The 23,675-nt window shown below is 41.8% G+C and overlaps 1 protein-coding gene across 1 annotated transcript; it reads left to right on the top strand.

Annotated features, from left to right (window-relative positions):
• The first annotated feature begins 944 nt into the window (after positions 1-944).
• On the top strand, positions 945-22,865 carry fasn (fatty acid synthase). The gene is made up of 42 exons (XM_058406053.1): positions 945-1,195; positions 4,517-4,659; positions 5,292-5,444; positions 5,547-5,720; positions 6,830-7,030; positions 7,136-7,258; positions 7,868-7,983; positions 8,062-8,196; positions 8,324-8,786; positions 8,908-9,095; positions 9,585-9,774; positions 9,863-9,957; positions 10,051-10,185; positions 10,620-10,823; positions 10,920-11,035; positions 11,127-11,302; positions 11,438-11,629; positions 12,004-12,084; positions 12,199-12,384; positions 12,503-12,682; positions 12,819-13,022; positions 13,147-13,460; positions 13,561-13,947; positions 14,069-14,233; positions 14,677-14,792; positions 14,944-15,098; positions 15,222-15,425; positions 15,568-15,718; positions 15,806-15,984; positions 16,069-16,188; positions 16,295-16,417; positions 17,224-17,447; positions 17,599-17,797; positions 17,906-18,057; positions 18,148-18,239; positions 18,343-18,740; positions 19,016-19,204; positions 19,303-19,527; positions 20,032-20,243; positions 20,323-20,421; positions 20,998-21,249; positions 21,346-22,865. The coding sequence occupies exons 2-42, from the start codon at positions 4,533-4,535 to the stop codon at positions 21,481-21,483; spliced, it is 7,533 nt and encodes a 2,510-aa protein (XP_058262036.1). The 5' UTR covers positions 945-1,195; positions 4,517-4,532; the 3' UTR covers positions 21,484-22,865.
• Positions 22,866-23,675: the final 810 nt, after the last annotated feature.

Below are 23,675 nucleotides of genomic sequence, written 5' to 3'. Positions count from 1 at the left end.
ACATACACACACTCGCTCTATGATGCCATTCCTTTCATGCTTCCTCTCCATCCATGGACAGGGTAGAGTGGCTGGAAAGTAGTACACTGCAACAGTGCTACTGTCTGTAACTGTATCTTCGCAAAGCAGACGTGTGTGGAAAAAACTGACCACAAGACTCTTTCGCACTTTTAACAATAAACAGTATAAAATATCTTCCACAGCGTGAACCGAAATAACCCCGTTATAAGACACGCCCTCTTCATTAAACTCACAGTCCCTGCTGTCTGGAGCCAGGACGCCTCCGTCCGTTCGTCATCACCTCACCCTATATCAGAGCCACGCCCACTGCTCATCCTGATTGGCCAAAAGTACATGTCAATTCACGAAACAGTGGGACAAAATGCCGCACGTGCAGCATGCCTGATCACCGGGTGCAATATATATATATATTATATTATGTGAAATCATTCTGTGATAAAAATCAAAAATAAGAAAAAAATCAAAAAAGAAATAAATGGATGCTAAACGCGGCTATTGTAAAGTCAGTTTAATCTAAATGTATTTTTCCTTACAAATACGACAGCTGATTCAAAGCTTTTTGCAAATAAAATCGTACAGGTGCAACACCCCCATCTTAGGATATTTGCAAAGAGACAGATTGTGGGAGGAAACATACATACATACATACATACACAATGAGTTATCGGTGTTGTCTATATCTGATAAGCCTTTGGCAACGATTCTGACCCGGTTTCATAAAGCAATAAAGAAATGTACTTGTCTAGGTTGCGGTAATAACATGCGGCGTGCTGGACGCCTGTGCATGATGTTGCGCATAGACCTGCCTTTTCATGACTGAACTCGAATAACCCGTGATTTAAGGCGGAATTAACGTTAGGAAATCGGATCAGCGGTTGGTTGCCGGAGCCCTGCCTCCCTTCTCATTGGAGCAGAATGCAGAGGCAACTGTCAGCCCATGTGGCGTGTCTCTACAACATGGCAAACATTTAAATGAATCAGACATCAGTGCAAGGCAACCAAAGCAGTGAGAGTGATTTTTAGGACACTGAAAAAGAGGGTTATTAGGCCAGATACACAATTCCGGTCACTCAGTGATAAAGGACTTTACAGGTCAGCTCAGGCTCCACTGACCTCGGATGCTCATCTAGCCCAAAGTATCTCTCAAGCCCTTGTACATCGATTGCATTTGCCGGTAAGTACTGAATACGAATCTCTATGAATTCCACTGTGTTTATAGAAAGTTATAGAAATACTGGAGAAGCGCGGTGATGATAAGAGGAAGTGCTAGTCTAGTCTACGCAGATATTTTTCATTCCGCAATGCACTCTTTTCATTACGAATTCGAAATTTATTTATTTATTTATTTATTTAACATTTTGTCCCGTAAACATGTTACAGGCTGTTTTTGATTCCGTTCGCGATGATAACTGAGCTACTCATGTCACACATTTAATCAGCTAGAACATCTAAACGCGCATCTTTTAGGTTGAATCCCAAATCACTTCTTATAGCTAGATAGTGTGCAGTACCTAGCGCACAGGCGACGCTATTTCACACCCTACGTAGTGCACATGTACAGGGAGCAAGGAGCCATTTTACATTCAGCCCTGATGGTGGAGACTGAACCGGCTAGAAAGCTAACTCGGTTTAAAGCAACAGAATAATAACGCGTTTCTCCCTCCATGTCCGCTAGTACACTGTTTTAGATAAAAAGTGATGCATTTTATAGTAAAACTAAGTGATGTGTCATTCTTTCAGGCCTGTAATCTTGACACAAGGCCTGCTTGGAGCACCGAGGCCTAATGCAGCCTTAATTGTAGATTGGGTGTTTGTTAGGATATGTTACAGTATTGCTGTGTTATAGATCAATTCTCTGACTATTCACAGTTGCATTCAGAACAGTAGTGAGAGATGGAATTTATTTATTTATTTTTTTGGGCTGTCCTGTAGATTCAGTGTGGAATTTGTCACAGTGTCACACAGCACTCTTGCTTAACAGCTTCACACAGTCATGTGCATCACAGCCTGCCTTAAATGCTGAAGCCATTTATTATTTATTATCTGTATGAGCTCAGCTTCTGTTTCTTATCAGCACATTTATGGCCGGGCTGTCTGGCTCACACGCTCCGTCAATCCATGATTGTGTGACCAACCTTTCACAAACTGCCCATTGATCTAGAACACAGGTTCCCAGTTCCCTGATCCTGGAATACCCCCATGTCCAGCTGGAATGTGTTTGATTTTACTGATCTAATTCCTTAGAGGATGTAGATGTAAAGAGCAGGAGAAAGACAGCACAAGTATTCTGGGATGAAGTGCAGAACATGGGTCCTGCATTGGGATATTCAGGATGATCTGTGTTTTCTGTCATAGTTCAGTGGTTCTGCGTATTCACAAAATGGTTTATTGTAAAATTATTTTTTTATTTACTGATTCGTTCACCAAATCTGCATTGAGCATCTTCCAGTGAATGTGTCATCACCAATGAGTTGCATTTTCACCCCCAGGGGAGGGCAGGTGCTTCATTTAAGCCATTGTTGCTGATTTATGTTGATGTATGTTCAGCAGTGCTTCACTAATTCATTAATCTCTGTGACCCCCACCTACCCCCAACCCCTTTGTCCTGTACAAGACCCTGGGATGCCTGATCATCCTATAATTATGCCATAAGAGGAGGATGATGCCTTTGTATTTGGCTCATCGGGTGACTGTCATTCTTTCGTACATTCAGAAGCTTCATTCGATCTGGGTCAGGTAGATTACAGTCCCTCTTCTTGGAAATCCGTTTAGTTGCTCTCTCAGTCTGTTCTTGTCTGAGTGCTCAGACATCTGTTTGTGCTGAAGTAATAATAATAATGCACCATAATTAACCAACAATGAAATCCTATACTAGATCTCTCTCAGAAGCCTGAAACATTTCACCCTGGCTTCATTCCTAAATAATGCTGTAAAACGTGTGCATGGTTTCATGTTGACTCATCAGTAATCCTCTTAAATATCACTGTGACACGTTCACATGCATACACACAATGGCAAACTGTTGCATGTCAGCACCTGCCTTGTGAATACGTCTTCTGACAACACTCAGGGAATAGCACTGTTAAGCACCGTTCTTCTAGACCATGATAAAGTCACAGATTTTGAACAAGAGAACATTTTAACAAATTCATGAATCAGTTAGATAGTTTGTGAGATTGTTAAATCTTCAGTAAACAACTGATTTCGTGCATGACTAAGCAACAAATTATACAGCTGATGCTCATAGTAGCAATTAGAGAAACACTACAAGCAGCCATCTCATACATAACTAAAAACAGCTTTGGAGTATTCGAATTCTTGTCGTGTGTCATATTTTTAATGATTCATGTATAGAATTATTTTTTGAATCATATATAAGAATTATTTATATTTTACAAAGGCACAAATTACCGATTCTGTTTAATGACTTTTTTTATTAATATAAAAATAATAGAGGTTCCCCTTTTGTGTACTGTTACATCAGCTGGCTGGGTTGATGTAAAAAGTGCTTTTTCTCTCTGTAATCTAAATGTTCTAAACCAGGAACTGAGCGATCAACATACTGTATAACAAAAGTAGCCTTGTTTTTGAAACCTGACCCAACATGGTTTCTGTAGAATATCCTTTGTTGCTGTTTATCCAGTCACATACGTCTATGTCAATTATTTGGCTGAAGTCAACCCACCAGACTAGTATAGATGAGTAGGTGTGTGATTCGAGTCAGTCACGAAAAAGACTTCACAGATTTTTCTATATGTTCCATAAACTGTTCATAAAAGATTATTAAAGGGTCATGCAGAGGTGAATGTTGCAACTATTGAGTCATGCCTGTTGCTTATCTTGACCATTACAAGCAAAGAATTTTATGTAGCTGGACCTGTTTAGTTGATTGCTCCTGACGTAGTTCGTATTCAACCGTAGCTGAAGAATGAAATGCGTCACATCATGACGACTAAGCAGAGATGTAGGGGGCCAGTTTTCTAGGTCAGTGTTTAACAGTCCTAGTGGTTTCAGCCCCAGAATGGATTTCTTAATGAAATTATGAATGGAGTCAAGCATGTAGGGAACAGGAAAACCGAAAACCTGCGTATAGAGAAGTCTTACTTAATTTGTAGGCTTGTGATTGAATTCCCATCCTGTGAGTCCTGGCACTGGCTTTGATGGAAGCAGAACAGAGGGACACTTTGTGCTGCACATTAGGCTTGATTTGCGCCATGCACTAGGCAGTGATCCCACCCCTGTTTCTGCTTTGTTGATAGCCGTTGTATGGACAGAATTAGAGTGAATTTGTGCTCCCTAAACAAAGCCTACAGTCCTCTAGGCGACCCCCCAACCCCCTGAGCACTGTGTCCTCTTGAGCTCTCTCTCAGCATGGATGAATGTGAGGTTGGAAGTAGGTCAGATGAAATGTTGAATTGCCATCTGACAGACTCTAATTGTTCATCGGATGTTGGCGGTCTAAATGCCTTTACTTTTCTTCTGTGTGATCCCACAGAAACTCTCACACTAACATGGAGGAAATTGTCATAGCCGGGATCTCGGGTCGTCTTCCGGAGTCGGATAATTTGGAAGAATTCTGGCAGAACCTTTTCAATGGAGTCGACATGGTCACGGAGGATGACAGGAGGTGGAAGCCAGGTATCCTGTAGAATCAGCATATAGAGTTCAAATACTAAAATGTGTTTGAATTGTTGTACAATATAACAGCTGTATTTAACATGATTTGACTCTGGATCCACTGCTAACATTACAATAAAACCTAAAAATTATAAATGGAAACACATTTGAAAAAAGGATGTGAAAAAAATAGATTTATTATAGTAATTAATCATTTTATTAAAATAAAATTATATAGAAAAAAACTGTTCAGTATAAAAGGAAATCATTTTGTTACAGAATTTAAAATTACATTTTGTTTATTGCAATCAGTACAATTGCTATGCACAAAGCATAGATTAACTAATTCCACATTAAAATTGTAGTGACTCCCTCTGTGGTCTCTGGTTTCTTGGCACTGTTGGTTTCTCTTCCTACCTGGCTGCTCTCCCTGTGCTGGCCTTGGCATGCTCTCCCTCTTCTCAATAGATCCCTGTCTCTATCTCCCTCTCTGCTTTCTCTCCCTGGCAACCAACTAAAGTTCACATTCATGTGCTAAAGTATCAGCAGTCTCAATGTGCTGAGAACTAAAACCGTTCTTTTGTTACAGTGGAAAATCTGTGTTTTATCTGGTTTCATAGCTAACTTCTTTGCATCGCTTTACCTCTCCTCAGGTCTGTATGGTCTTCCTCGCAGAAATGGAAAACTAAAGGAAATAGACAGATTTGATGCAGCCTTTTTTGGTGTGCACCCCAAACAAGCACACACCATGGACCCACAACTGAGGCTTATGCTAGAGATTTCATACGAAGCTATCGTTGATGGAGGTCAGTGTTCCAGCAACTCCTCTTCTGTGCAATTCAGGAAATCACTATAAGATGATAAATCTTATCTTAGTACTGTTTATTTATGATGTTTGTGCTTGACAGGCATAAACCCGATGTCCATGCGTGGCACTAACACTGGTGTTTACATTGGGGTGAGTGGCTCTGAGGCAGGCGAGGCCTTCAGTAAAGATCCAGAAGAGCTGCTGGGGTACAGCATGACCGGCTGCCAGCGTGCCATGTTCGCCAATCGCCTCTCTTACTTTTTTGACTTCAGTGGTATGCAAAGTTTCAGTTTTCTATCATTCTTGTACTTCTGTGTATGATAAGGAGCATCTAAAGCATAAGAACTCAGAACAGGTTAAGAATTAACCTAAGAATAGAGATAATAAAGATTTTTTTTATTAACTATAAACATTGTTTTACTGACCAGAACTTCAAAATTCATTTTATAAAATATAACTTTAAAAAAATAAAAATAACAGTTAATTTGGTTGTGTATTATGTTGATGTACACCGATCAGGTATAACGTTATGACCACCTGCCTAATATTGTGTTGGTTTCCCATTTGCTGCCAAACAGCCCTGACCCGTCATGCACTGTGTATTGTGACACCTTTCTATCAGAACCAGCATTAGCGTCTTCAGCTATTTGAGCAAGAGTAGCTGGTCTGTTGGATCGGATCACATGGCCAGCCATCGCTCCCCCCGTGCATCAATGAGCCTTGGTCGTCCATGACCTTGTCACAGGTTCACCACTGTTCCTTCCTTGGACCACTTTTGATAGATACTGACCACTGCAGACCGGGAACACCCCACAAGAGCTGCAGTTTTGAAGATGCTCTGATCCAGTCGTCTAGCCATCACAATTTGTCCCATGTCAAACTCGCTCAAATCCTTACGCTTGCCCATTTTTCCTGCTTCTAACACATCAACTTTGAGGACAAAATGTTCACTTGCTGCCTAATATATCCCACCCACTAACAGGTGCCATGATGAGGAGATAATCAGTGTTATACACATCACCTGTCTGTGGTCATAATGTTATGCCTGATCAGTGTATAATAGTTATTTATTTGTTTCTTAATTATAAATGTCTTTTTTTTAAAGATATACTGTAAATCTAGGTAAATCAGGCTTGTATTCAAAAACATGAAACAAGTTCCCTAATTAATTGTGATCCTTATTAAAAATAAATCCGTATTATTTTAAGACTTAGCAAAATGATCTTGATGATCAAGTTGGTCAGCATTTTTAAGATCTGCCACCATATTGTCAGTGTTGCCTGCCTAAGTAATTTCTTTTATGTTGTAATATATTAAGCAATCCCTGCTTAACATGGGTGACTCAGAATTGGTGTTGCATTTTTTGTGTATTTTTTTTTAAAGGCCCCAGCACAGCCATCGACACAGCATGTTCTTCCAGTCTTCTGGCTCTGGAGAATGCCTTCAACGCTATTCGGCATGGTCAGTGTGAAGCAGCTCTTGTTGGGGGAGTTAATTTGTTGCTTAAACCCAACACCTCAGTGCAGTTCATGAAACTGGGCATGCTCAGCCCTGATGGAGCCTGCAAATCTTTTGACGCATCAGGTGATCTTACTAAATTATTATTATTTTTTTTGTAATGTCTGAATTACTAATTGCCTGATTAATCCGAGATACCAGAAATCTGATTTATGATATCATATCTCTCAGGAAATGGGTACTGTCGCTCAGAAGCTGCTGTGGCTGTACTCCTCACTAAGAAATCCATGGCCAAGAGAGTCTACGCTACTGTGCTCAATGCTGGCAATAACACAGATGGCTATAAAGAGCAAGGTACTATACAGAGTGCAAACTGTTTATCCTAGTGGTCTCATTCTTTTGGGTCCATCTCCTTTCCCCCAGTGCCTGGTGGCACACTTGCGTCTCGCCAGTGTTTCTAAATGTAATGCTGTAACTGAGTGGGTGAAGTGACACTGCAAACACATTTTTTGCATAGAACTTTTAAAGGGAATTTTGTTCATTTTTGAGCTGTTTGCTGCTTATGATGTGAATAGAAATTGCGATTAAAAACAGTGGCCGTCGTTTTAAGGAAATGTGGCAGAGCTAAGGAGTGGTGGTCTGGAAAGGCATGGGGCTAATTTATGGGGCATAAAACAAACCTGAATTAAGAAACTTACAAAATCATATTGATTCATGGCAATATGATAATAGTAATTTTACACAAAGTCTTGCATAGAGACAATAATTATGGGCTTAGAAACACTTACAGAATTTACACTATCAGAAAAAGTGGCACTTTTAATACATTAAACTGGGCCAGCAGTTAAGTAAAGAAAACCTTCCAAAACTTTCTGACTTCAGTGTCATGTACATTTCTATCCGATGCCTGAACATCGAAGGGTTTCCTGATAGGTGTTTGATGGTGTTTTTACCCTCTACCAGGTGTGACGTTTCCTTCAGGAGACATGCAGCAGCGCCTTGTCCGCTCTCTTTATCAAGAGGCCAACATCTCCCCTGAGCAGGTTGAATATGTTGAGGCCCATGGCACTGGCACCAAGGTGAGTCAGGATATGGACACATGAAAACACACATCTGAGTTAAAGTGTGTTTCAATACTGACTTAATTGTTTTCTTAGGTTGGGGACCCACAGGAAGTGAATGGCATCGTCAGTGTGTTCTGTCAGTCAGAGCGTGAACCTTTGCTTATAGGATCCACCAAATCTAACATGGGCCATCCTGAGCCCGCCTCTGGGCTTGCTGCCCTTGCAAAAGTGAGCCTACAAATATGTCCTTTCTTAACTTGTTTTGTTATTTGTACATATAAAGTGTGTGTATATATGCATTACCAAGACTGTATGTGTATATACTGTTAATGGTTAATTGTTTGTGTATTCTCAGGTTATCTTGTCACTAGAACATGGTATGTGGGCTCCCAACATCCACTACCAAAACCCCAACCCAGACATCCCGGCGCTCTTAGACGGTCGCGTGCGTGTAGTGGCTGAACCCATTCCTGTGCGTGGGGGCATTGTAGGCATCAACTCGTTTGGCTTTGGAGGCTCGAATGTCCATGTTATCCTGCGCCCACCTGGACCAAAACCAACTGCTCCGGTTTCATCAGCATCTGTGCCCAGGCTGGTGCAGGCATGTGGGCGCACTGAAGAGGCTGTTAACTTTCTGCTGCATAAAGCCGAGGAACACGGGCAAGACTCACCCTTCCTTGACCTGCTCAGTGAGGTGTGTGCTGTTCCCACTTCAGGCATGCCCTACAGGGGATACACGCTGCTTGGAGCACAGGGTGAAGTTAAAGAGGTGCAGCAGGCTGCACCTTCCTCCAAACCCCTCTGGTATATCTGCTCTGGTAAGTCCACAATGGCCAAAAATGTCCCACAACAAGAATTTTTTGATCCAAGGTTACATACCAGTGTAATATGTTTGTATATTTATATATATATATATATATGTTTGTGTGACTTCATCAGGTATGGGTACACAGTGGGCTGGAATGGGCCGTAGTCTAATGCAGCTGCAGGAGTTCAGAGAGTCCATTCAGCGCTCAGACATGGCTTTGAAAGAGACAGGGCTGTGTGTGTCTCGCCTGCTCATGGAGGCTAATGAAAACACTTTTGAGGACACAGTCCATGCATTTGTGGGCCTTGCAGCCATTCAGGTCAGGGTTCCCCAATGACGCACATACACAATTCGTGAACTCTGCTTATCGTTATGTGCTGTGTCATAATAGCCACTTGAAATTTGATGTCTGGATCATTCTGTAACTGGTTATTTCATCATCCTTTAAATTTTGTCATCAGTGTAGAATTACTGACTGAATTTAGTGCTTAATTTCATTGTCTATTAACTATTAGTTTTTGAAAGAAGAATATTTATTTTCTGGGAGTTATATTCTCAGATTTTGTCCAGTTTTGTTTTATTTTATATCATATCATATTATACTATTTCTACTTTTATACTATTATACTATGTTTTCTACTTTAGTTCATCTGCACAATTCATGTGTTGTTGTAGATAAGGTCTAATATTCACTGATTTGAATTGCTTATTGCTATATAGCCTATAAACCTGTCTTACACTGCCATTTTATTTGAGCATGTACAGAATGCATGAAAAGCTGATATCATTATTGTGCATTATTCTGCAGATTGCACAGATAGATATGCTACAGAGGATGGGCCTCCAGCCTGATGGCATTGTGGGTCATTCGGTGGGAGAGCTGGCATGTGGCTATGCCGACGGCTCCCTCAGCCACAGTGAGGCAATCCTGGCTGCCTACTGGAGAGGAAAGTGCATCAAAGAAGCCAACCTGCCAGCTGGAGGCATGGCAGCAGTGGGTAAGATGACCTGCTCCTAATAAGTCTGTTGTGAAGTGTAATTTAATATCCTGGGGGTTTCTGGTACTGAATTTCAACTTGTTCTCAGGTCTGACCTGGGAAGAGTGTAAGGCTCAGTGTCCCCAGGGGGTGGTCCCTGCCTGTCACAATGCAGAAGACACGGTCACTATCTCAGGGCCACAGGTACACTAACACCTTTCTCACTATGCTTTTTAATATTTGAACAGTTCTCCTGATTAATGGTTAATTAATCTTATTTCCTGTATGGATGTGTAGGACGCAGTCAGCAAATTTGTCGCTGAGCTTAAGGAGAGTGGTGTGTTTGCCAAAGAAGTGCGCAGTGCCGGCGTAGCATTCCATTCTTATTACATGGCCTCCATTGCTCCTGCCTTGCTGGCAGCTCTGCAGAAGGTATCTTCATGCTTTAACTTTTGCTCTAGCATCACAGTGCCATCTGGTGGTTTGGTTCAAAGAAAAGCAGTAGCATTTTTATGATCAAAATTTCAGTATACCCCTAAATGTATTGTTAACTTTAAATGTTAACAAAATAATACATTATTTAATGCTGAAAAAAAGCTACTAGACCTCTAATCTTACTCACTAAAATCTATGCAAATTCACTAATGAAATATTAAATTTGTAAACTTTTAGATTTGACATTTCATTGTCGTTCTGTTTAACATTTTTTTTTTTTTGTTAAAATGTCAGCTGGATTTCTCTTTTAGACAAAAAATAACCATTTGAAAATGTTTTAGGTACTCAGAGTTACATTAATAATGGCTTAAATGAGTACTGAAGTTAGTGTACACTTTCCCATGTTTATTTATATATATGCCCTGTCTCAGGTGATAAAAAGTCCACGTCCTCGCTCTCCCCGCTGGATCAGCACATCCATCCCCCAGTCAGAGTGGGAGAGCCCTCTGGCTCTCTACTCCTCAGCTGAATACCATGTAAACAACCTGGTGAGCCCTGTACTCTTCCAGGAGGGCCTAAGCCTTGTTCCTGAAAATGCTGTGGTGGTGGAGATAGCTCCACATGCTCTACTGCAGGTAAGTCATACAGCATGTAATGAGCTCTTAACTCTTAGAATTTAACAGATATATATTGAGCAGTATTCATTAGATTTACTCTGACTCCCTCTCCAGGCCATCCTGAAGCGCAGCCTGAAGTCCACGTGTACCATTTTGCCCTTGATGAAGAGGGGACACGCCAACAACCTGGAGTTCTTTCTTTCTCACATGGGGAAGATGTACATGAATGGGTCAGTACTGTCTTGGTCATTTTGAAGAACATTATAAAAAGATATTATAAACGCTCATCAATTATTTTCTTGTGGATGTTTTGTTTTATAGTATTAATGTGGGCAGTAAGCAGCTGTATGCAGCTGTGGAGTACCCTGTTCCAGTGGGGACCCCTCTCATCTCCCCTCTTATCCAGTGGGATCACTCTCAGAGCTGGGATGTACCCACGGTGGAGGATTTTCCAGCTGGATCTGGAGGCTCCACCTCAGCCACTGTATACAGCATTGGTAAGCAAATACTTTGTTTTACAAACATCTTTATCATTTCTACTGATGCACTCAATCGATGAAGGTAGTTCTCAAGGCTACAAGCCACTATCCAACTGACCTTTGCCATGCTTCTCTTTTTTTTCAAACTTGCAGATATTAACCCTGAATCTCCAGACTACTATATGATTGGCCACTGTATCGATGGGCGGGTCTTGTATCCAGCTACGGGTTACCTGGTGCTGGCCTGGAGGACACTTATGAGGAGTTTAGGCACCGTCCTGGAACATACCCCGGTTACTTTTGAGGATGTCACCATCCACAGAGCCACCATTCTACCCAAGACTGGTGAGTGGTTTTCTCTGGTACAATTAATTTCCTGGACATGTGGCAGAGGTAGTTCAGTGGTTACGGACCTGAGATCAGATTAGAAGGGTGTCTGTTCAAATCTCAGTGCTGCCCAAAAATAATGCCGGGCTCTTGAGAAACATTTCTAACTTGCTTGAGTGCTCAGTTTGTACTGTAATGCATCTTTACTCAGTTCTATTCATTCATTTTCATAAACAACTCTCTGCTTTATCTTGAGTCATGATGTCTAACTGGTAGTATGTTATCTAGGTTAACCTGTGTCTTAGAAATTGCCCATGTTTTACATTAAAATAGAAAAAGTCTCAAAATGAACTGTATGGAATTCAGTAATGTTATTCTGCATCAAACCACAGGATCAGTCCAGCTGGAGGTTCGTCTCATGCCTGCCACCAACCGCTTCGAGGTGTCTGAGAATGGCCACCTGGCAGTTAGTGGTAAGTTAGAAAAATGTGTTTCTCTGTTAAACATTATGTGTATCTGTTTAAATACTCTTAAGTTTAAGGCTGCTAGGTTTGTGTCTAACTATCTAATGCCTATGACTGTCTCAGGTAAGGTGAGCGTGTTGGAAGAGGCAGCTTTGGATTCTTTCCACTCTCAGATGGCTGAGCCTGTGACCACAGAGGCTGAGGAACCAAAACTGCGTCTGAAAGCTGGAGACATCTACAAAGAGTTGCGTCTTCGTGGATATGACTATGGCAAAACCTTCCAAGGCATTCTGGAGTCCAACAACTCTGGTAAACCCACGCAAGCCTATTTTCTACAGAATAAAAAAACTGGCATTATGTGTTGTGGATTATGTGTAGTTGTGTTCTTATGAGAACTGTGTTTGTAATTTTTGGTCTGGGTTTGTAGGTGACCATGGCAAGCTGCAATGGACAGGAAACTGGGTGACGCTTCTGGACACCATGCTGCAGATGATTGTGGTTGGCCTGCCTGGGCGTAGCCTGCGCCTCCCTACGCGTATTCGTTCTGTGTGTGTAGATCCAACACTACATGAGAAAAGAGTTCAGGATTACTCTGAGGATAGGAAAGGTAAATGCATTTAAGAGCCTTTTGTTTTGGATATATCTGTACTTTTATATGCGTATAAAATAAATAAAGTGTGTGACAGTCATAGATAAACTAAAGCTGTGCTGTGTCCTCTGTCCAATGTGTGATTTTTGTTTAGCTGTTGATGTCCATGTGAACCGCTGCTTGGACAACATTACAGCAGGCGGAGTTCAGATCTGTGGCCTTCATGCCACAGTGGCACCTCGTCGCCAGCAGCAACAGACCCCACCCACTCTGGAGGAGTTTGTCTTTGCACCATTGGTCGAAACCAACTGCTTGGTATCCAGTGAGAAACTATCAGAGCAGCTCAGACACAGCAAAGGCAAGCTTCTTTCCTCTCATATTTCTAGTATGTGTTAAAGTATTCTTTATTAGGTATGAATGCAAATTACATCTTAACTGTTAGACCTTTTTAATATTTTGACATGCTTGGATCTTTTCTACAGGTCTGATTAACCATCTCCAGAGGAAGTTGGCCAGGCATGGAGTGAAGATTTCTATCCCGGGGCTGGACGGTGTAAGTGAGGACCAGCTGATTGAAGCAGAGACAGGGAATGGTCTGTTACGGCTGCTGTCAGTACTTTGTGGTCTGGAACTTAATGGGAATCTGCATTCGGAGCTGGAGCAGACCGTGCAGAAGGAAAGGGAATGTCTGCTACAGGATCCTCTACTTAATGGCCTTCTCGACTCTCATGTACTGCGCCACTGCCTCGACACAGCGCTGGAGAACTCCACCCCTGGGAAACTCAAAGTTCTGGAGGTACAGTAAAATATTGATATATAACATAGCTTATAAGTGAATCAATATTACAGCGTTATACGTTATTCCATAATTTCACTCTGTACTCCACTCTCTTCAGGCCCTCTCCAGCGATGGCCGTGTGTTTTCCCGGGCCGTCAGCCTTCTCAACATTCAGCCCATGTTGCGTCTGGACTACACTGCCTCTGATGTAAGCACAGAGCTGCTCTCAGCCCAGCAGAGCTCTCTGGAGGAACAGGGTGTTTCAGCTGCTCAGTGGGATCCTCAGAACAGCACAGCCACGGGCAGCCTGGGAGGCTCTGACCTGGTGATTTGTAACTGTGTCCCAGGCCCCATTTCAAACCCATCGGCTCTACTGGAAAACCTGTCATCAGCTGCCAGGGAAGGTGGCTTTGTTCTGTTACACACTCTGTTGAAGGGAGATACACTGGGCGAGACAGTGGCCTTCCTCACCTCTCTGGACAATCAGACCAGCCTCCTCACTCAGGTGTGTTTAAAAGCTCAGATAACCATCTGAAAAGTTTTGTGAAATAGAGGAATCATGCCCTGCAACCTGGCTCAGTATTGGTTCTCAGTCATTCTTTTTCTATGTGTGTGTGCATGCACAGGCTGAATGGGAGAAGCTGTTTGAAAAGGCCTCTCTTAACATGGTCATGGTGAAGAAATCGTTCTACGGCTCAGTTCTCTTCCTTGGCAGAAGGACAACTCCTGAGAAACAGCCTATTACACTGTCTGTAGACTCCACTGATTACTCCTGGGTAGAGACTCTGAAGGTGAGTCTGATTTGTCTCGCATATCAGTTTACAAAATTTTCAATTAAAGATGAAAAACATTTTTTTGCAGTCTACATTTCTGCTTAATTCATTTCATTCAGCTGAAGTGATTGAGGTTGATTTCATGAGAATGCACTGATCTAGGAAAAGGTGAAAAGTTCACAGTACCATTAATAGGAACCTGGTGTCCAATGGGGAAACATTTTATCTCCCTAGGTATAACACTTATGAACTGAAAAGAGACACAGAAGGCTTTAAAGGAAAAAATGGTACTAGATAACATTTGTCACAAATTTTAATTCCTTTTTACGTGTCTCGGTGTACAATATGCACTTTCCTGGACAGGAGTACCCTGATTTTAAGTGCTTAGAGTTATAGCTCTCGGACATGATTCTTCTAATCCTGTTATCTAAAATTCTTGATCTTACTCTTTCTTCCATCAGAGCCTGCTGGCTGAGATTTCAGATAATCCGATATGGCTGACAGCCACTCAAGGCCATAATGGAGTGGTAGGGATGGTGAACTGCCTGAGACAGGAGCCTGGAGGCAACCGCATCCGGTTAGTTTTATTTATCTTTTGTTGCATTTCAATCTTCTTAAGCACGGGTTTATGCAGTGCATTCAGGTTTTGCTTGAAAGACAGTGATCTATTTAAATGTCAGTGTTCATGTGTGTGATTTTTTTTTCTTTTTTTTTTCTCTCTCTTAAAGGTGTGCATTTGTATCTAACCTGAAGAAGTCCTCTGCGACTCCTTCTCTCCAGCTTTCCCATAAGGACATGCAGGCAGTGCTACAGAGAGACCTGACCATGAACGTGTACCGGGATGGACAGTGGGGGATATTCAGACACCAGTTACTCACACAAGGTATACCATGTCAGCACCATCCCTATAGTTTTACACTAGTTTGTACACATCTGACAAAATTGAGTAACTGCTATCATGTATCTTACATTGTGTTTCTGTGTATGACTCTTACCCGTGTTGTAGATTTGAATGAGGAGCAGACAGCGCAGGCCTATGTGAATGTCCTGACTCGTGGTGATCTCTCTTCACTACGCTGGATCGCGTCCCCTCTGCGCCACTTTGTTCCTTCCAACCCGAATGTCCAGCTTTGCACTGTCTACTACGCCTCACTCAACTTCCGAGACATCATGCTGGCTACAGGCAAACTGCCCCCAGATGCTATTCCAGGTAGCTAACTCCACTTTAATCATTTATTTGCTTCAAAAAGAATGACTGTCTCTCTGATCTATCATGATAATATTGTAAACCATAGTTTTCATGTTGCTAAAATTCTGTTTTTTTTTTTTTTTTTTTTACTATCCTTGTGCAGGAGACATAGCACTCCAGCAATGCATGCTGGGAATGGAATTCTCAGGCCGGGACCCTAGTGGGCGTCGTGTTATGGGTCTCCTACCTGCTAAAGGTCTGGCCACCTGTGTGGATGCAGATAGTCGTTTCCTCTGGGATGTCCCATCCAGCTGGTAGGATACTCACTTTGTGAATACAGAGAAATATTCTATAACACCAAAACATGGCAGTAGTGTAACTCTACCTGTGTGTGTGTGTAGGACGCTGGAGCAGGCTGCGTCAGTTCCTGTGGTCTATGCTACAGCTTATTACTCCATGGTGGTGCGTGGGCGCCTGAGGCCTGGTGAGAGTGTGCTCATTCACTCCGGTTCTGGAGGAGTGGGCCAAGCTGCTATTGCAATCGCACTCAGTATGAACTGCAAAGTCTTCACTACAGTGGGTGAGTGACTTCTTAACAAAAGTAAGAAACAAACAAACAATAAATTGCTGAATGAAACTGGTCCTGACGTCTGATATTTAACAGGTTCCAAAGAGAAAAGGGCCTACCTGCAGGAACGGTTCCCCCAGCTCACTGCAGAATCATTTGCTAATTCAAGAGATGCCTCTTTTGAGCAACATGTGCTGAAACATACGCAGGGCAAAGGTCAGAACCGCCATAAAGATATGATAAATTAGATATAGTTACTGATATATTTGTGTAATATTTTCTGTGAATATATGCTATGTACTAATCTCTTGTTTGAACACAGGAGTCGATGTGGTTCTGAACTCCTTGGCTGAGGAGAAGCTGCAGGCCAGCTTGCGGTGTTTGGCAAGGCATGGGCGCTTCCTGGAGATCGGCAAATACGACCTCTCAAACAACACTCCTCTGGGTAAGTTCTACAATCCAGCCGAACATTACTGGGACAATCAGTGTTAGAGAAGCAGAAGCTAATTCTCTATTTAGCTTGCAGGGGTTAGCAATAAAATAAAACTTTTCTTCGCTTGAGACAACAACCAGTGTTAAAAAAAAAAATTGCACACCTTCTACACACTATTTCCAAAAGTTTTGGGACACCCCTTCAATTCATTGAATTCAGGTGTTGTTGTTTTTTTAGGGGTTAGGCTTGGCCCCCTAGTTCCAGTGAAAAAAGAACTCTTAATGCTTCAGCATATTAAGACATGGGGATGACTCCTTCCTGTTCCAACATGAAAGCAAGGTCCATAAAGACACAGATAAGCAAGTTTGGTGTGGAGGAACTTGACTGGCCTCACCTCAACCTGACAGAACACCTTTGAGATGAATTCGAGTGGAAGGGACCATTCAAACTGTTCCCACAAAGTTGGGAGCATGAAATTGTCCAAAATGTCTTGGTATGCTGAAGCATTAAGAGTTCCTTTTACTGGAAATAAGGGCCCAAGCCCAACCCCTGAAAAACAACACCTGAATTCAATCATTTGGGGGGTTTATATATATAAAATGGCTTTATTAAACTTTTTGTATAATAACTATAATATTTTTAATAATATTTTAATTGATCCCTGCAATGGCCACAGCATTTAAAAAAAGAATAAAAACACACTCACGATTGACCCTATTTTGAGTACCCTGGGGTATGAAAAATAAAATATATTTTACTGAGCAAGCAGTAGCTGATGATTTTCAGTTGTCTGACTCAGATTTGTCTTCCTGCCACAGGCATGGCACTTTTCCTCAAGAACGTGGCCTTCCATGGGATCCTTCTGGACGCTCTGTTTGAGGAGGGGAACCGTGAGTGGGAAGAGGTGTCCTCGCTGCTGAAGAAGGGCATTGCGGAGGGAGTTGTGCAGCCACTGCGCACCACAGTTTTTGAAAGGAATCAGGTGGAGGATGCTTTCCGCTACATGGCTCAGGGCAAACACATTGGCAAAGTGCTGCTTCAGGTGAGCACTACATCATTAATATAATGCATACAAAGATGTCTGTCTGTGTATTGGACTGAGATTGAGATCCAGCTCCAATCCAACATTATGATAGGTGACTTGTCTACATTCTCAATTTCAGAGACTCAAATCCTGTTTGTTTCTTCCTCAGGTACGTGTGGAAGAAGATGGTGGTGTGACTACAGCTGCTCCTCTTGCACTTCCTGCTATATGCCGGACTTTCTGTCCTGCTTCACACTCGTACATCATCACAGGAGGTCTTGGAGGCTTTGGACTGGAGCTGGCTCACTGGCTCACTGAGAGAGGAGCTCGCAAACTGGTGCTCACATCTCGCTCTGGCATTCGCAATGGTAACACTCATGAATAAATATAGTTCAGCATAGGTTATTAATGCATTGCTGCTATAAATTTGGCTTTTGTATGGACATACTGTAAAGTCTTGATACATTTTGAAACAGGTTATCAGGCCAAGCGTGTGCGTGAGTGGCAAGCTATGGGCATCCAGGTGCATGTGTCCACGAGTGATGTTAGCACCCTGGAAGGGACAGAGCGGTTAATCGCTGAAGCATGCAAGTTAGGCCCTGTAGGAGGCATCTTCCACCTTGCAATGGTAATCCTCCACAATTTTAGTCTGTACTATTATTTTGTTGTTGTTTTCCAAGGAATTTTCTTCTCATCTTCTCTTATCCTGTGTCTATAGGTGTTGCAAGATGGCATGCTTGAGAATCTGACACCTAAGCAGTTTATTGAGGTCAACAAGCCTAAATATGATGGAACCCTCCACTTAGACAGGTAGGCTTGTAAATAATCATAGCTAATGATTATTTATGGATTTTAATCCTAAAACATGCCATCAGTTTTGATTAATAATTATTTATTTGGATTGCATTCACAGAGTCACGAGGCAGAAGTGTCCCAAGCTGGAGCACTTTGTGGTTTTCTCCTCAGTCAGCTGTGGACGTGGCAATGCTGGTCAGAGCAACTACGGCTTCGCCAACTCCACCATGGAGCGCGTGTGTGAGCAGCGTCGTCATGACAACCTGCCAGGTCTTGCTGTGCAGTGGGGTGCTATCGGTGATGTGGGTGTAGTCTTAGAGACCATGGGTGGGAACGATGCTGTGATTGGCGGCACATTGCCTCAGCGTATGGCCTCCTGCCTGGAGGTGTTGGACCGCTTCCTGTCCCAACAGCGGGCTGTCATGTCCAGCTTCGTGCTGGCAGAAAGGGTGCAGGTGGCAAAGGGAGAAGGCAGCGGGCAGAAGGACCTGGTGGAGACAGTAGCTCACATTCTAGGTAAACTTGGATTTTTATCATTTTAATAACCTAATTGTTTTGTGTAATTTAAAGGTTTTAACAGAAATAGCATTTCACATTTATTCTCATAGCAGATGATTTCAAAAAGGGCAGAAGGGAACAGTGGTTATCAAAAGCTCAACAGTAGCCTTTGGATTTAAATTTAGTCCGGAGATTTAATCTTCGGTTACTAGAAAAATGTATTGAACTAACAAATGCCCTATAATAATGTTTGGGGTAAAAACAAAAACTTGACAGCATGTGTTTTGCCATAGGTGTGCGTGACGTAAGCAACCTGAATCCTGACGCCTCATTGGCTGATCTGGGACTGGACTCACTGATGGGTGTGGAGGTGAGGCAAACACTAGAGAGAGACTACGACGTTGTCATGGCGATGAGAGACATCCGACAGCTCACCATCAACAAACTGCGGGAGATGTCCAACAAATCAGGAGGTTCTGAGGGTAAGCGTGCACATACTGCATGTCATCAGGTGTGTTTTATCATTTATAAGAAACAGAGACCTGGAAAGTAAGCATGATATTTTGTTTCTTCCTTCCAGCTAAGACACCTGAGGGGAAGCATCCTGAAGCTCAGGCTTTGCTGGATTCTGATCTCAACGGGATGCTGGTAAATCCAGATGGCCCCACGGTGACGCTTTTGAATGAGGTGAAGAGTGCAGAAAAGCCGCTGTTCCTCATTCACCCTATCGAGGGCTCTACGGCTGCCTTCTGCACTCTAACTGCCAAACTGAGTATGACATGCTATGGCCTGCAGTGCACCAAAGGTACTAACACCACAGCAGTCTCCACCTTAGAGTAGGACAGATGAGCTCGGCACTGTTCTTGCATTCAAAATAATAAAGAACAAATGTATAGTTTTATTTTACCAGTTTTCTTTAGTTAGATGCACTTGGACATGAAATGAAATTAAAGGTCCTTTAATTTCTTATGTGCATGTGGACAACCTTTCAAATTCAAATCACAGGTTTTCATTGTGCTTAAATATCAATTCTTTCAGCAACCATAAAGCTCCATAAAGCTTAATTGTAGCCTAGTCTGAGTGTCAATGGTGTTTGTAGTTCATGTGCTGCATTTTGTAGCTCTAAGGCTTCTTTCTCTTACAACCCTTTCTCTTTTTATATATATATATATATATATATATAAGCTACCCATTTCAGCATCAAGTCTTTACTCAGATAATTGGTTGTTAAATGCTTTCGTACAGCAGTTTATTCTACTATAGCTAAATTCTCAAATTCTCTGTCTGTTGTGTGTGTGTGTGCTTATAGCTGCGCCATTGGACAGTATTCAAAACCTGGCTGCATATTACGTGCAGTGTGTGAGGCAGACACAGCCGGAGGGGCCGTACCGCATCGCTGGCTACTCCTTTGGTGCTTGTGTGGCTTTCGAGATGTGCTCTCAGCTACAGGAAGCACAGTGCCCTGTGGAATACCTCTTTCTTTTTGATGGCTCACATTCTTATGTGGCAGCATACACACAGGTGGGAGAAACTCTGTGGTGTGTTTTCTTCTTTTCTCACACATGCTGCATCGCTTATTTGCTGTCTTTTTCACCAATAGAGCTACAGGGCCAAGCTGACCCCTGGCAATGAGTCTGAGGCCGAAACTGAGGCACTATGTGCTTTCATCCAGCAGTTCACAAGCATTGAGTATAACAAGGTAAACCACAACAGGATGTTTGCCTTCGGGCTTTTCCTCCTTTCGTCTCTGTGGTTTTTATGTAGAAAAAATAAATGTGGTTTCATCCAAAATCTGCTGCTCCTCTGTTTAGGCTGAACAGTGTTCCTTAAAGCCGAAAAGACACTTTTCACAATCAGATAAAAGACACTTTTAATAAGGCCAAGGTTTTCTGGTAGAACCTGCTTGAATCTGTGTTAGAAAGCCCTTCATTACAGTTTGAATTAAATCCACTTATCACTGAATACAAGCTAATATGTTAGGGCTGCATTATATAGACAAAAATAAAAATTGGGTTTGTTATTGCTCCACATAATTGTCTTTAAATGTCTACTTTAAATATTCTAGTAAATAATTAAGGACTGGGCAAAATGATTACTCATTTGGATCAAATTGATAATAAGCCGTATCAAAACCCCACACAAAAAACCTAACTGGAAACTCAGTGGAGATTCACAATGCACCAACAAAACTTGTGGATCCAAAATTGTAGGTTTTTTATTTATTTATTTTTTAACGATTTACACTACTCAGTGTCTTCCCTTTTCACATTTGTAGCTCTTGGAGACATTGCTGCCTTTGAAAGACCTGGAGGCTCGAGTAAACCATGCGGTGGATCTGATCGCATCTAAACATAAGGACATTAACCGTGACACCCTCCACTTCGCTGCCTCGTCATTCTACTACAAACTAAAGGCTGCTGACTGCTACATCCCGTCTACCAAATACCACGGCAACATCACCCTGCTGAGGGCCAAAGCCAGCAGTGACTACGGAGATGGACTAGGAGCTGACTACAAACTGCATGAGGTTAGTATAACTCTTAGATAAACATAGGAATAGGAAGGCATAGGAAGAATGTAATATGCAATATGTATTTAATACTGTAATATGGCTTGCGTGCAGGTGTGTGACGGGAAGGTTTCAGTTCACGTGATCGATGGTGACCACCGTACCTTCCTGCAGGGAGTGGGAGCGGAGTCCATCACCAGTATCATGCACAGCTCGCTGGCAGAGCCGCGTCTTAGCATCAGAGAGGGTTAAACTCAATCCCTTTTTCTGAGCTGTTTTCTCTTTCCTTCCTTTGTTCTCATTGACCAACTGCAATGTAGTCTGCCCTAATCTTCTCCTGCATGAGAGAAAGCAGAAGATATTTGGCCTTCAATACATAATACACACTCTATCCCAGGCCCCAATTATTTGTCATTGGAACATGCTGATCAGTAGAGTTTTTCCTCTTCTTTATTTTAGTGTTGTAATGAGAAAATAACCTTAAGTGTCCTGTTACCTTAAATGGCTCATGAAATATCATGACATTCAGGAGTGCCTAGATACTAGTGCTAAAACTTTAACGGTCTGCTAAAAGGTATTGGGGCTTCATAAATCTACTGATCAGCTTATACCAGTTCATATTTACCCTGTCACCAAATACACTTCATAAACCTAATGATGCAGACATATACATTCCATTCAAATTTGCAGGATTATTCCAAACTAAGATACTTATATTGCAGTTACCAGTATTAACACCTTTTTATTTTTTGCCCGTTGTTGTCTTGATCCTGGTGTTAATGTCTTGGTGCAACAGTTATGTAATTTCTGGGTATATGAGGAGGAAAATGTGTTTCACATCAGAGCCGGAGGCATGATTATACAAAAAGCACTTATAAAACAATATGATTTTTACATTTTGAATGTGAAAGTTAGTATTGCACGCACATGTTCACTGAAAAGAAAAGCTTCTTGAAAAGGAGCAAAGGCCTACCTGACACTGATGGGGAACACAATTTTTCTTCATGCAAGATCTTTACTAATGTTACTGTATTTTCTAAAAGTGAATGCTGCTTCTGTGCTTATCTATATAACGACAGGCAAACAAGTGAAATCTGGCTGTGTATTGTGTTTACCTTCCAATGGATTATACCAACATTCCTTCTGTCCTTAGATACAATTACAAGATGTATGTGTTTCTAAGATGTCTCTTGATTCCAAAATGCTCTGCGTTTAATCAGAAAAATGTGCCAGCATTAATAGATATAGTTGTAGTACAATATGGATGTTTTCTTTGTGGCTAAGTCTACAGTTTACCCAAAACTCGAAGAGTTTCTTTTTTTCCCCACATGTCTTAGAATGAAGGGTTTTTATGCAGTATTGGACTGAAATACTGGTCACAAGAATGAGCCCTGATGGTTTCCCTGCTTCACTTGGAATGAAGAAAGGCACCACAGTCAGAGAGCAACTCTCTGGAGAAAATCTGAGACTTCTCTTCAAGTCTATGACGAACTGGATGCCTTCTCTGATGTTGTGCTTAGTGCACATATGACCGATGTAGCTTTCTTATATATATGCTGTTACTGTGATTTTGTTTTTTTGTGTAATTTTTCAAGTATTTATTTAGAAGTCCAAATAAAGAACCATGACTAATAGATCTTTGACTGGGTCTTTTTTTCAATGTCTGGAAAAAGATTTAAATTAGAAGATCTAACGAGTGACAGTCAATGAATTTCATTCAAATGATGCATGTGTTTTAAAATAGTATTACAATGAGCTGTGAACATGTGATTCTATAAATGCTTTGGTTTAAGGGAAAATATTTATAGTATGCAATTTAAATGGTTTGGCAAGCGTATGGAAAATGGAATTCTAGTCACATTTTATGAAAACCACATGGGGTGGAATGAACACCCCATGACCACAAATCTACACATTATTTATTAAGACATGATAAATTCCTCTCAGTAGCAGAATTCAAAAGCAAAAAAAAGTCTACTGTTATTGAGGAGGTATTTAGTGGCAGTTGGAATGGCATATACATGACTCCAGTGGTGTTTAATATTAACCTTAAGGCATTTTTAAATGAGTTTGAACATTTGATTTCCTTAATAAACAGACCGTGAAGTTAAGTTGATTAAGTTAAGTAGTCTTCGTCACATATACATTGCTGCACAGTGAAATTCTTTCTTTGCATATCCCATCCTTGGGGTGAGAGCGCAGGGTCAGCCATGATGCAGCCCCTGGAGCAGGGTGGGTTGGGGGCCTTGCTCAAGGGCCCAAGGGTGTCAGCTTGGTGGTGCTGGGGCTTGAACCCCGATCAACGACCCAGAGCCTTAACCACTTGAGCTCCCACCTCCCCCAAGACAGGTAAATAAAGCTATTGCAATATTGTCATCAAGTCGACTTCTGCTATATATTAAATTACAAACTAAAGCAAAAGAAAAAAAGTAAAGCAAAGTAAT

This window comes from Hemibagrus wyckioides, linkage group LG13, assembly GCF_019097595.1.
Source record: "Hemibagrus wyckioides isolate EC202008001 linkage group LG13, SWU_Hwy_1.0, whole genome shotgun sequence".
NCBI lineage: Eukaryota > Metazoa > Chordata > Actinopteri > Siluriformes > Bagridae > Hemibagrus > Hemibagrus wyckioides.
This window is presented reverse-complemented; position numbering and strand designations above follow the sequence as displayed.

Bases quoted from the DNA above. Each gene is read 5' to 3' on its own strand.
- fasn (XM_058406053.1), top strand. From the start codon at position 4,533: ATGGAGGAAATTGTCATAGCCGGGATCTCGGGTCGTCTTCCGGAGTCG. The intron at 9,958-10,050 runs GTACACTAACAC...ATGGATGTGTAG, and splicing joins TCACTATCTCAGGGCCACAG to GACGCAGTCAGCAAATTTGT. The intron at 11,036-11,126 runs GTCAGTACTGTC...TTTGTTTTATAG, and splicing joins GGGAAGATGTACATGAATGG to TATTAATGTGGGCAGTAAGC.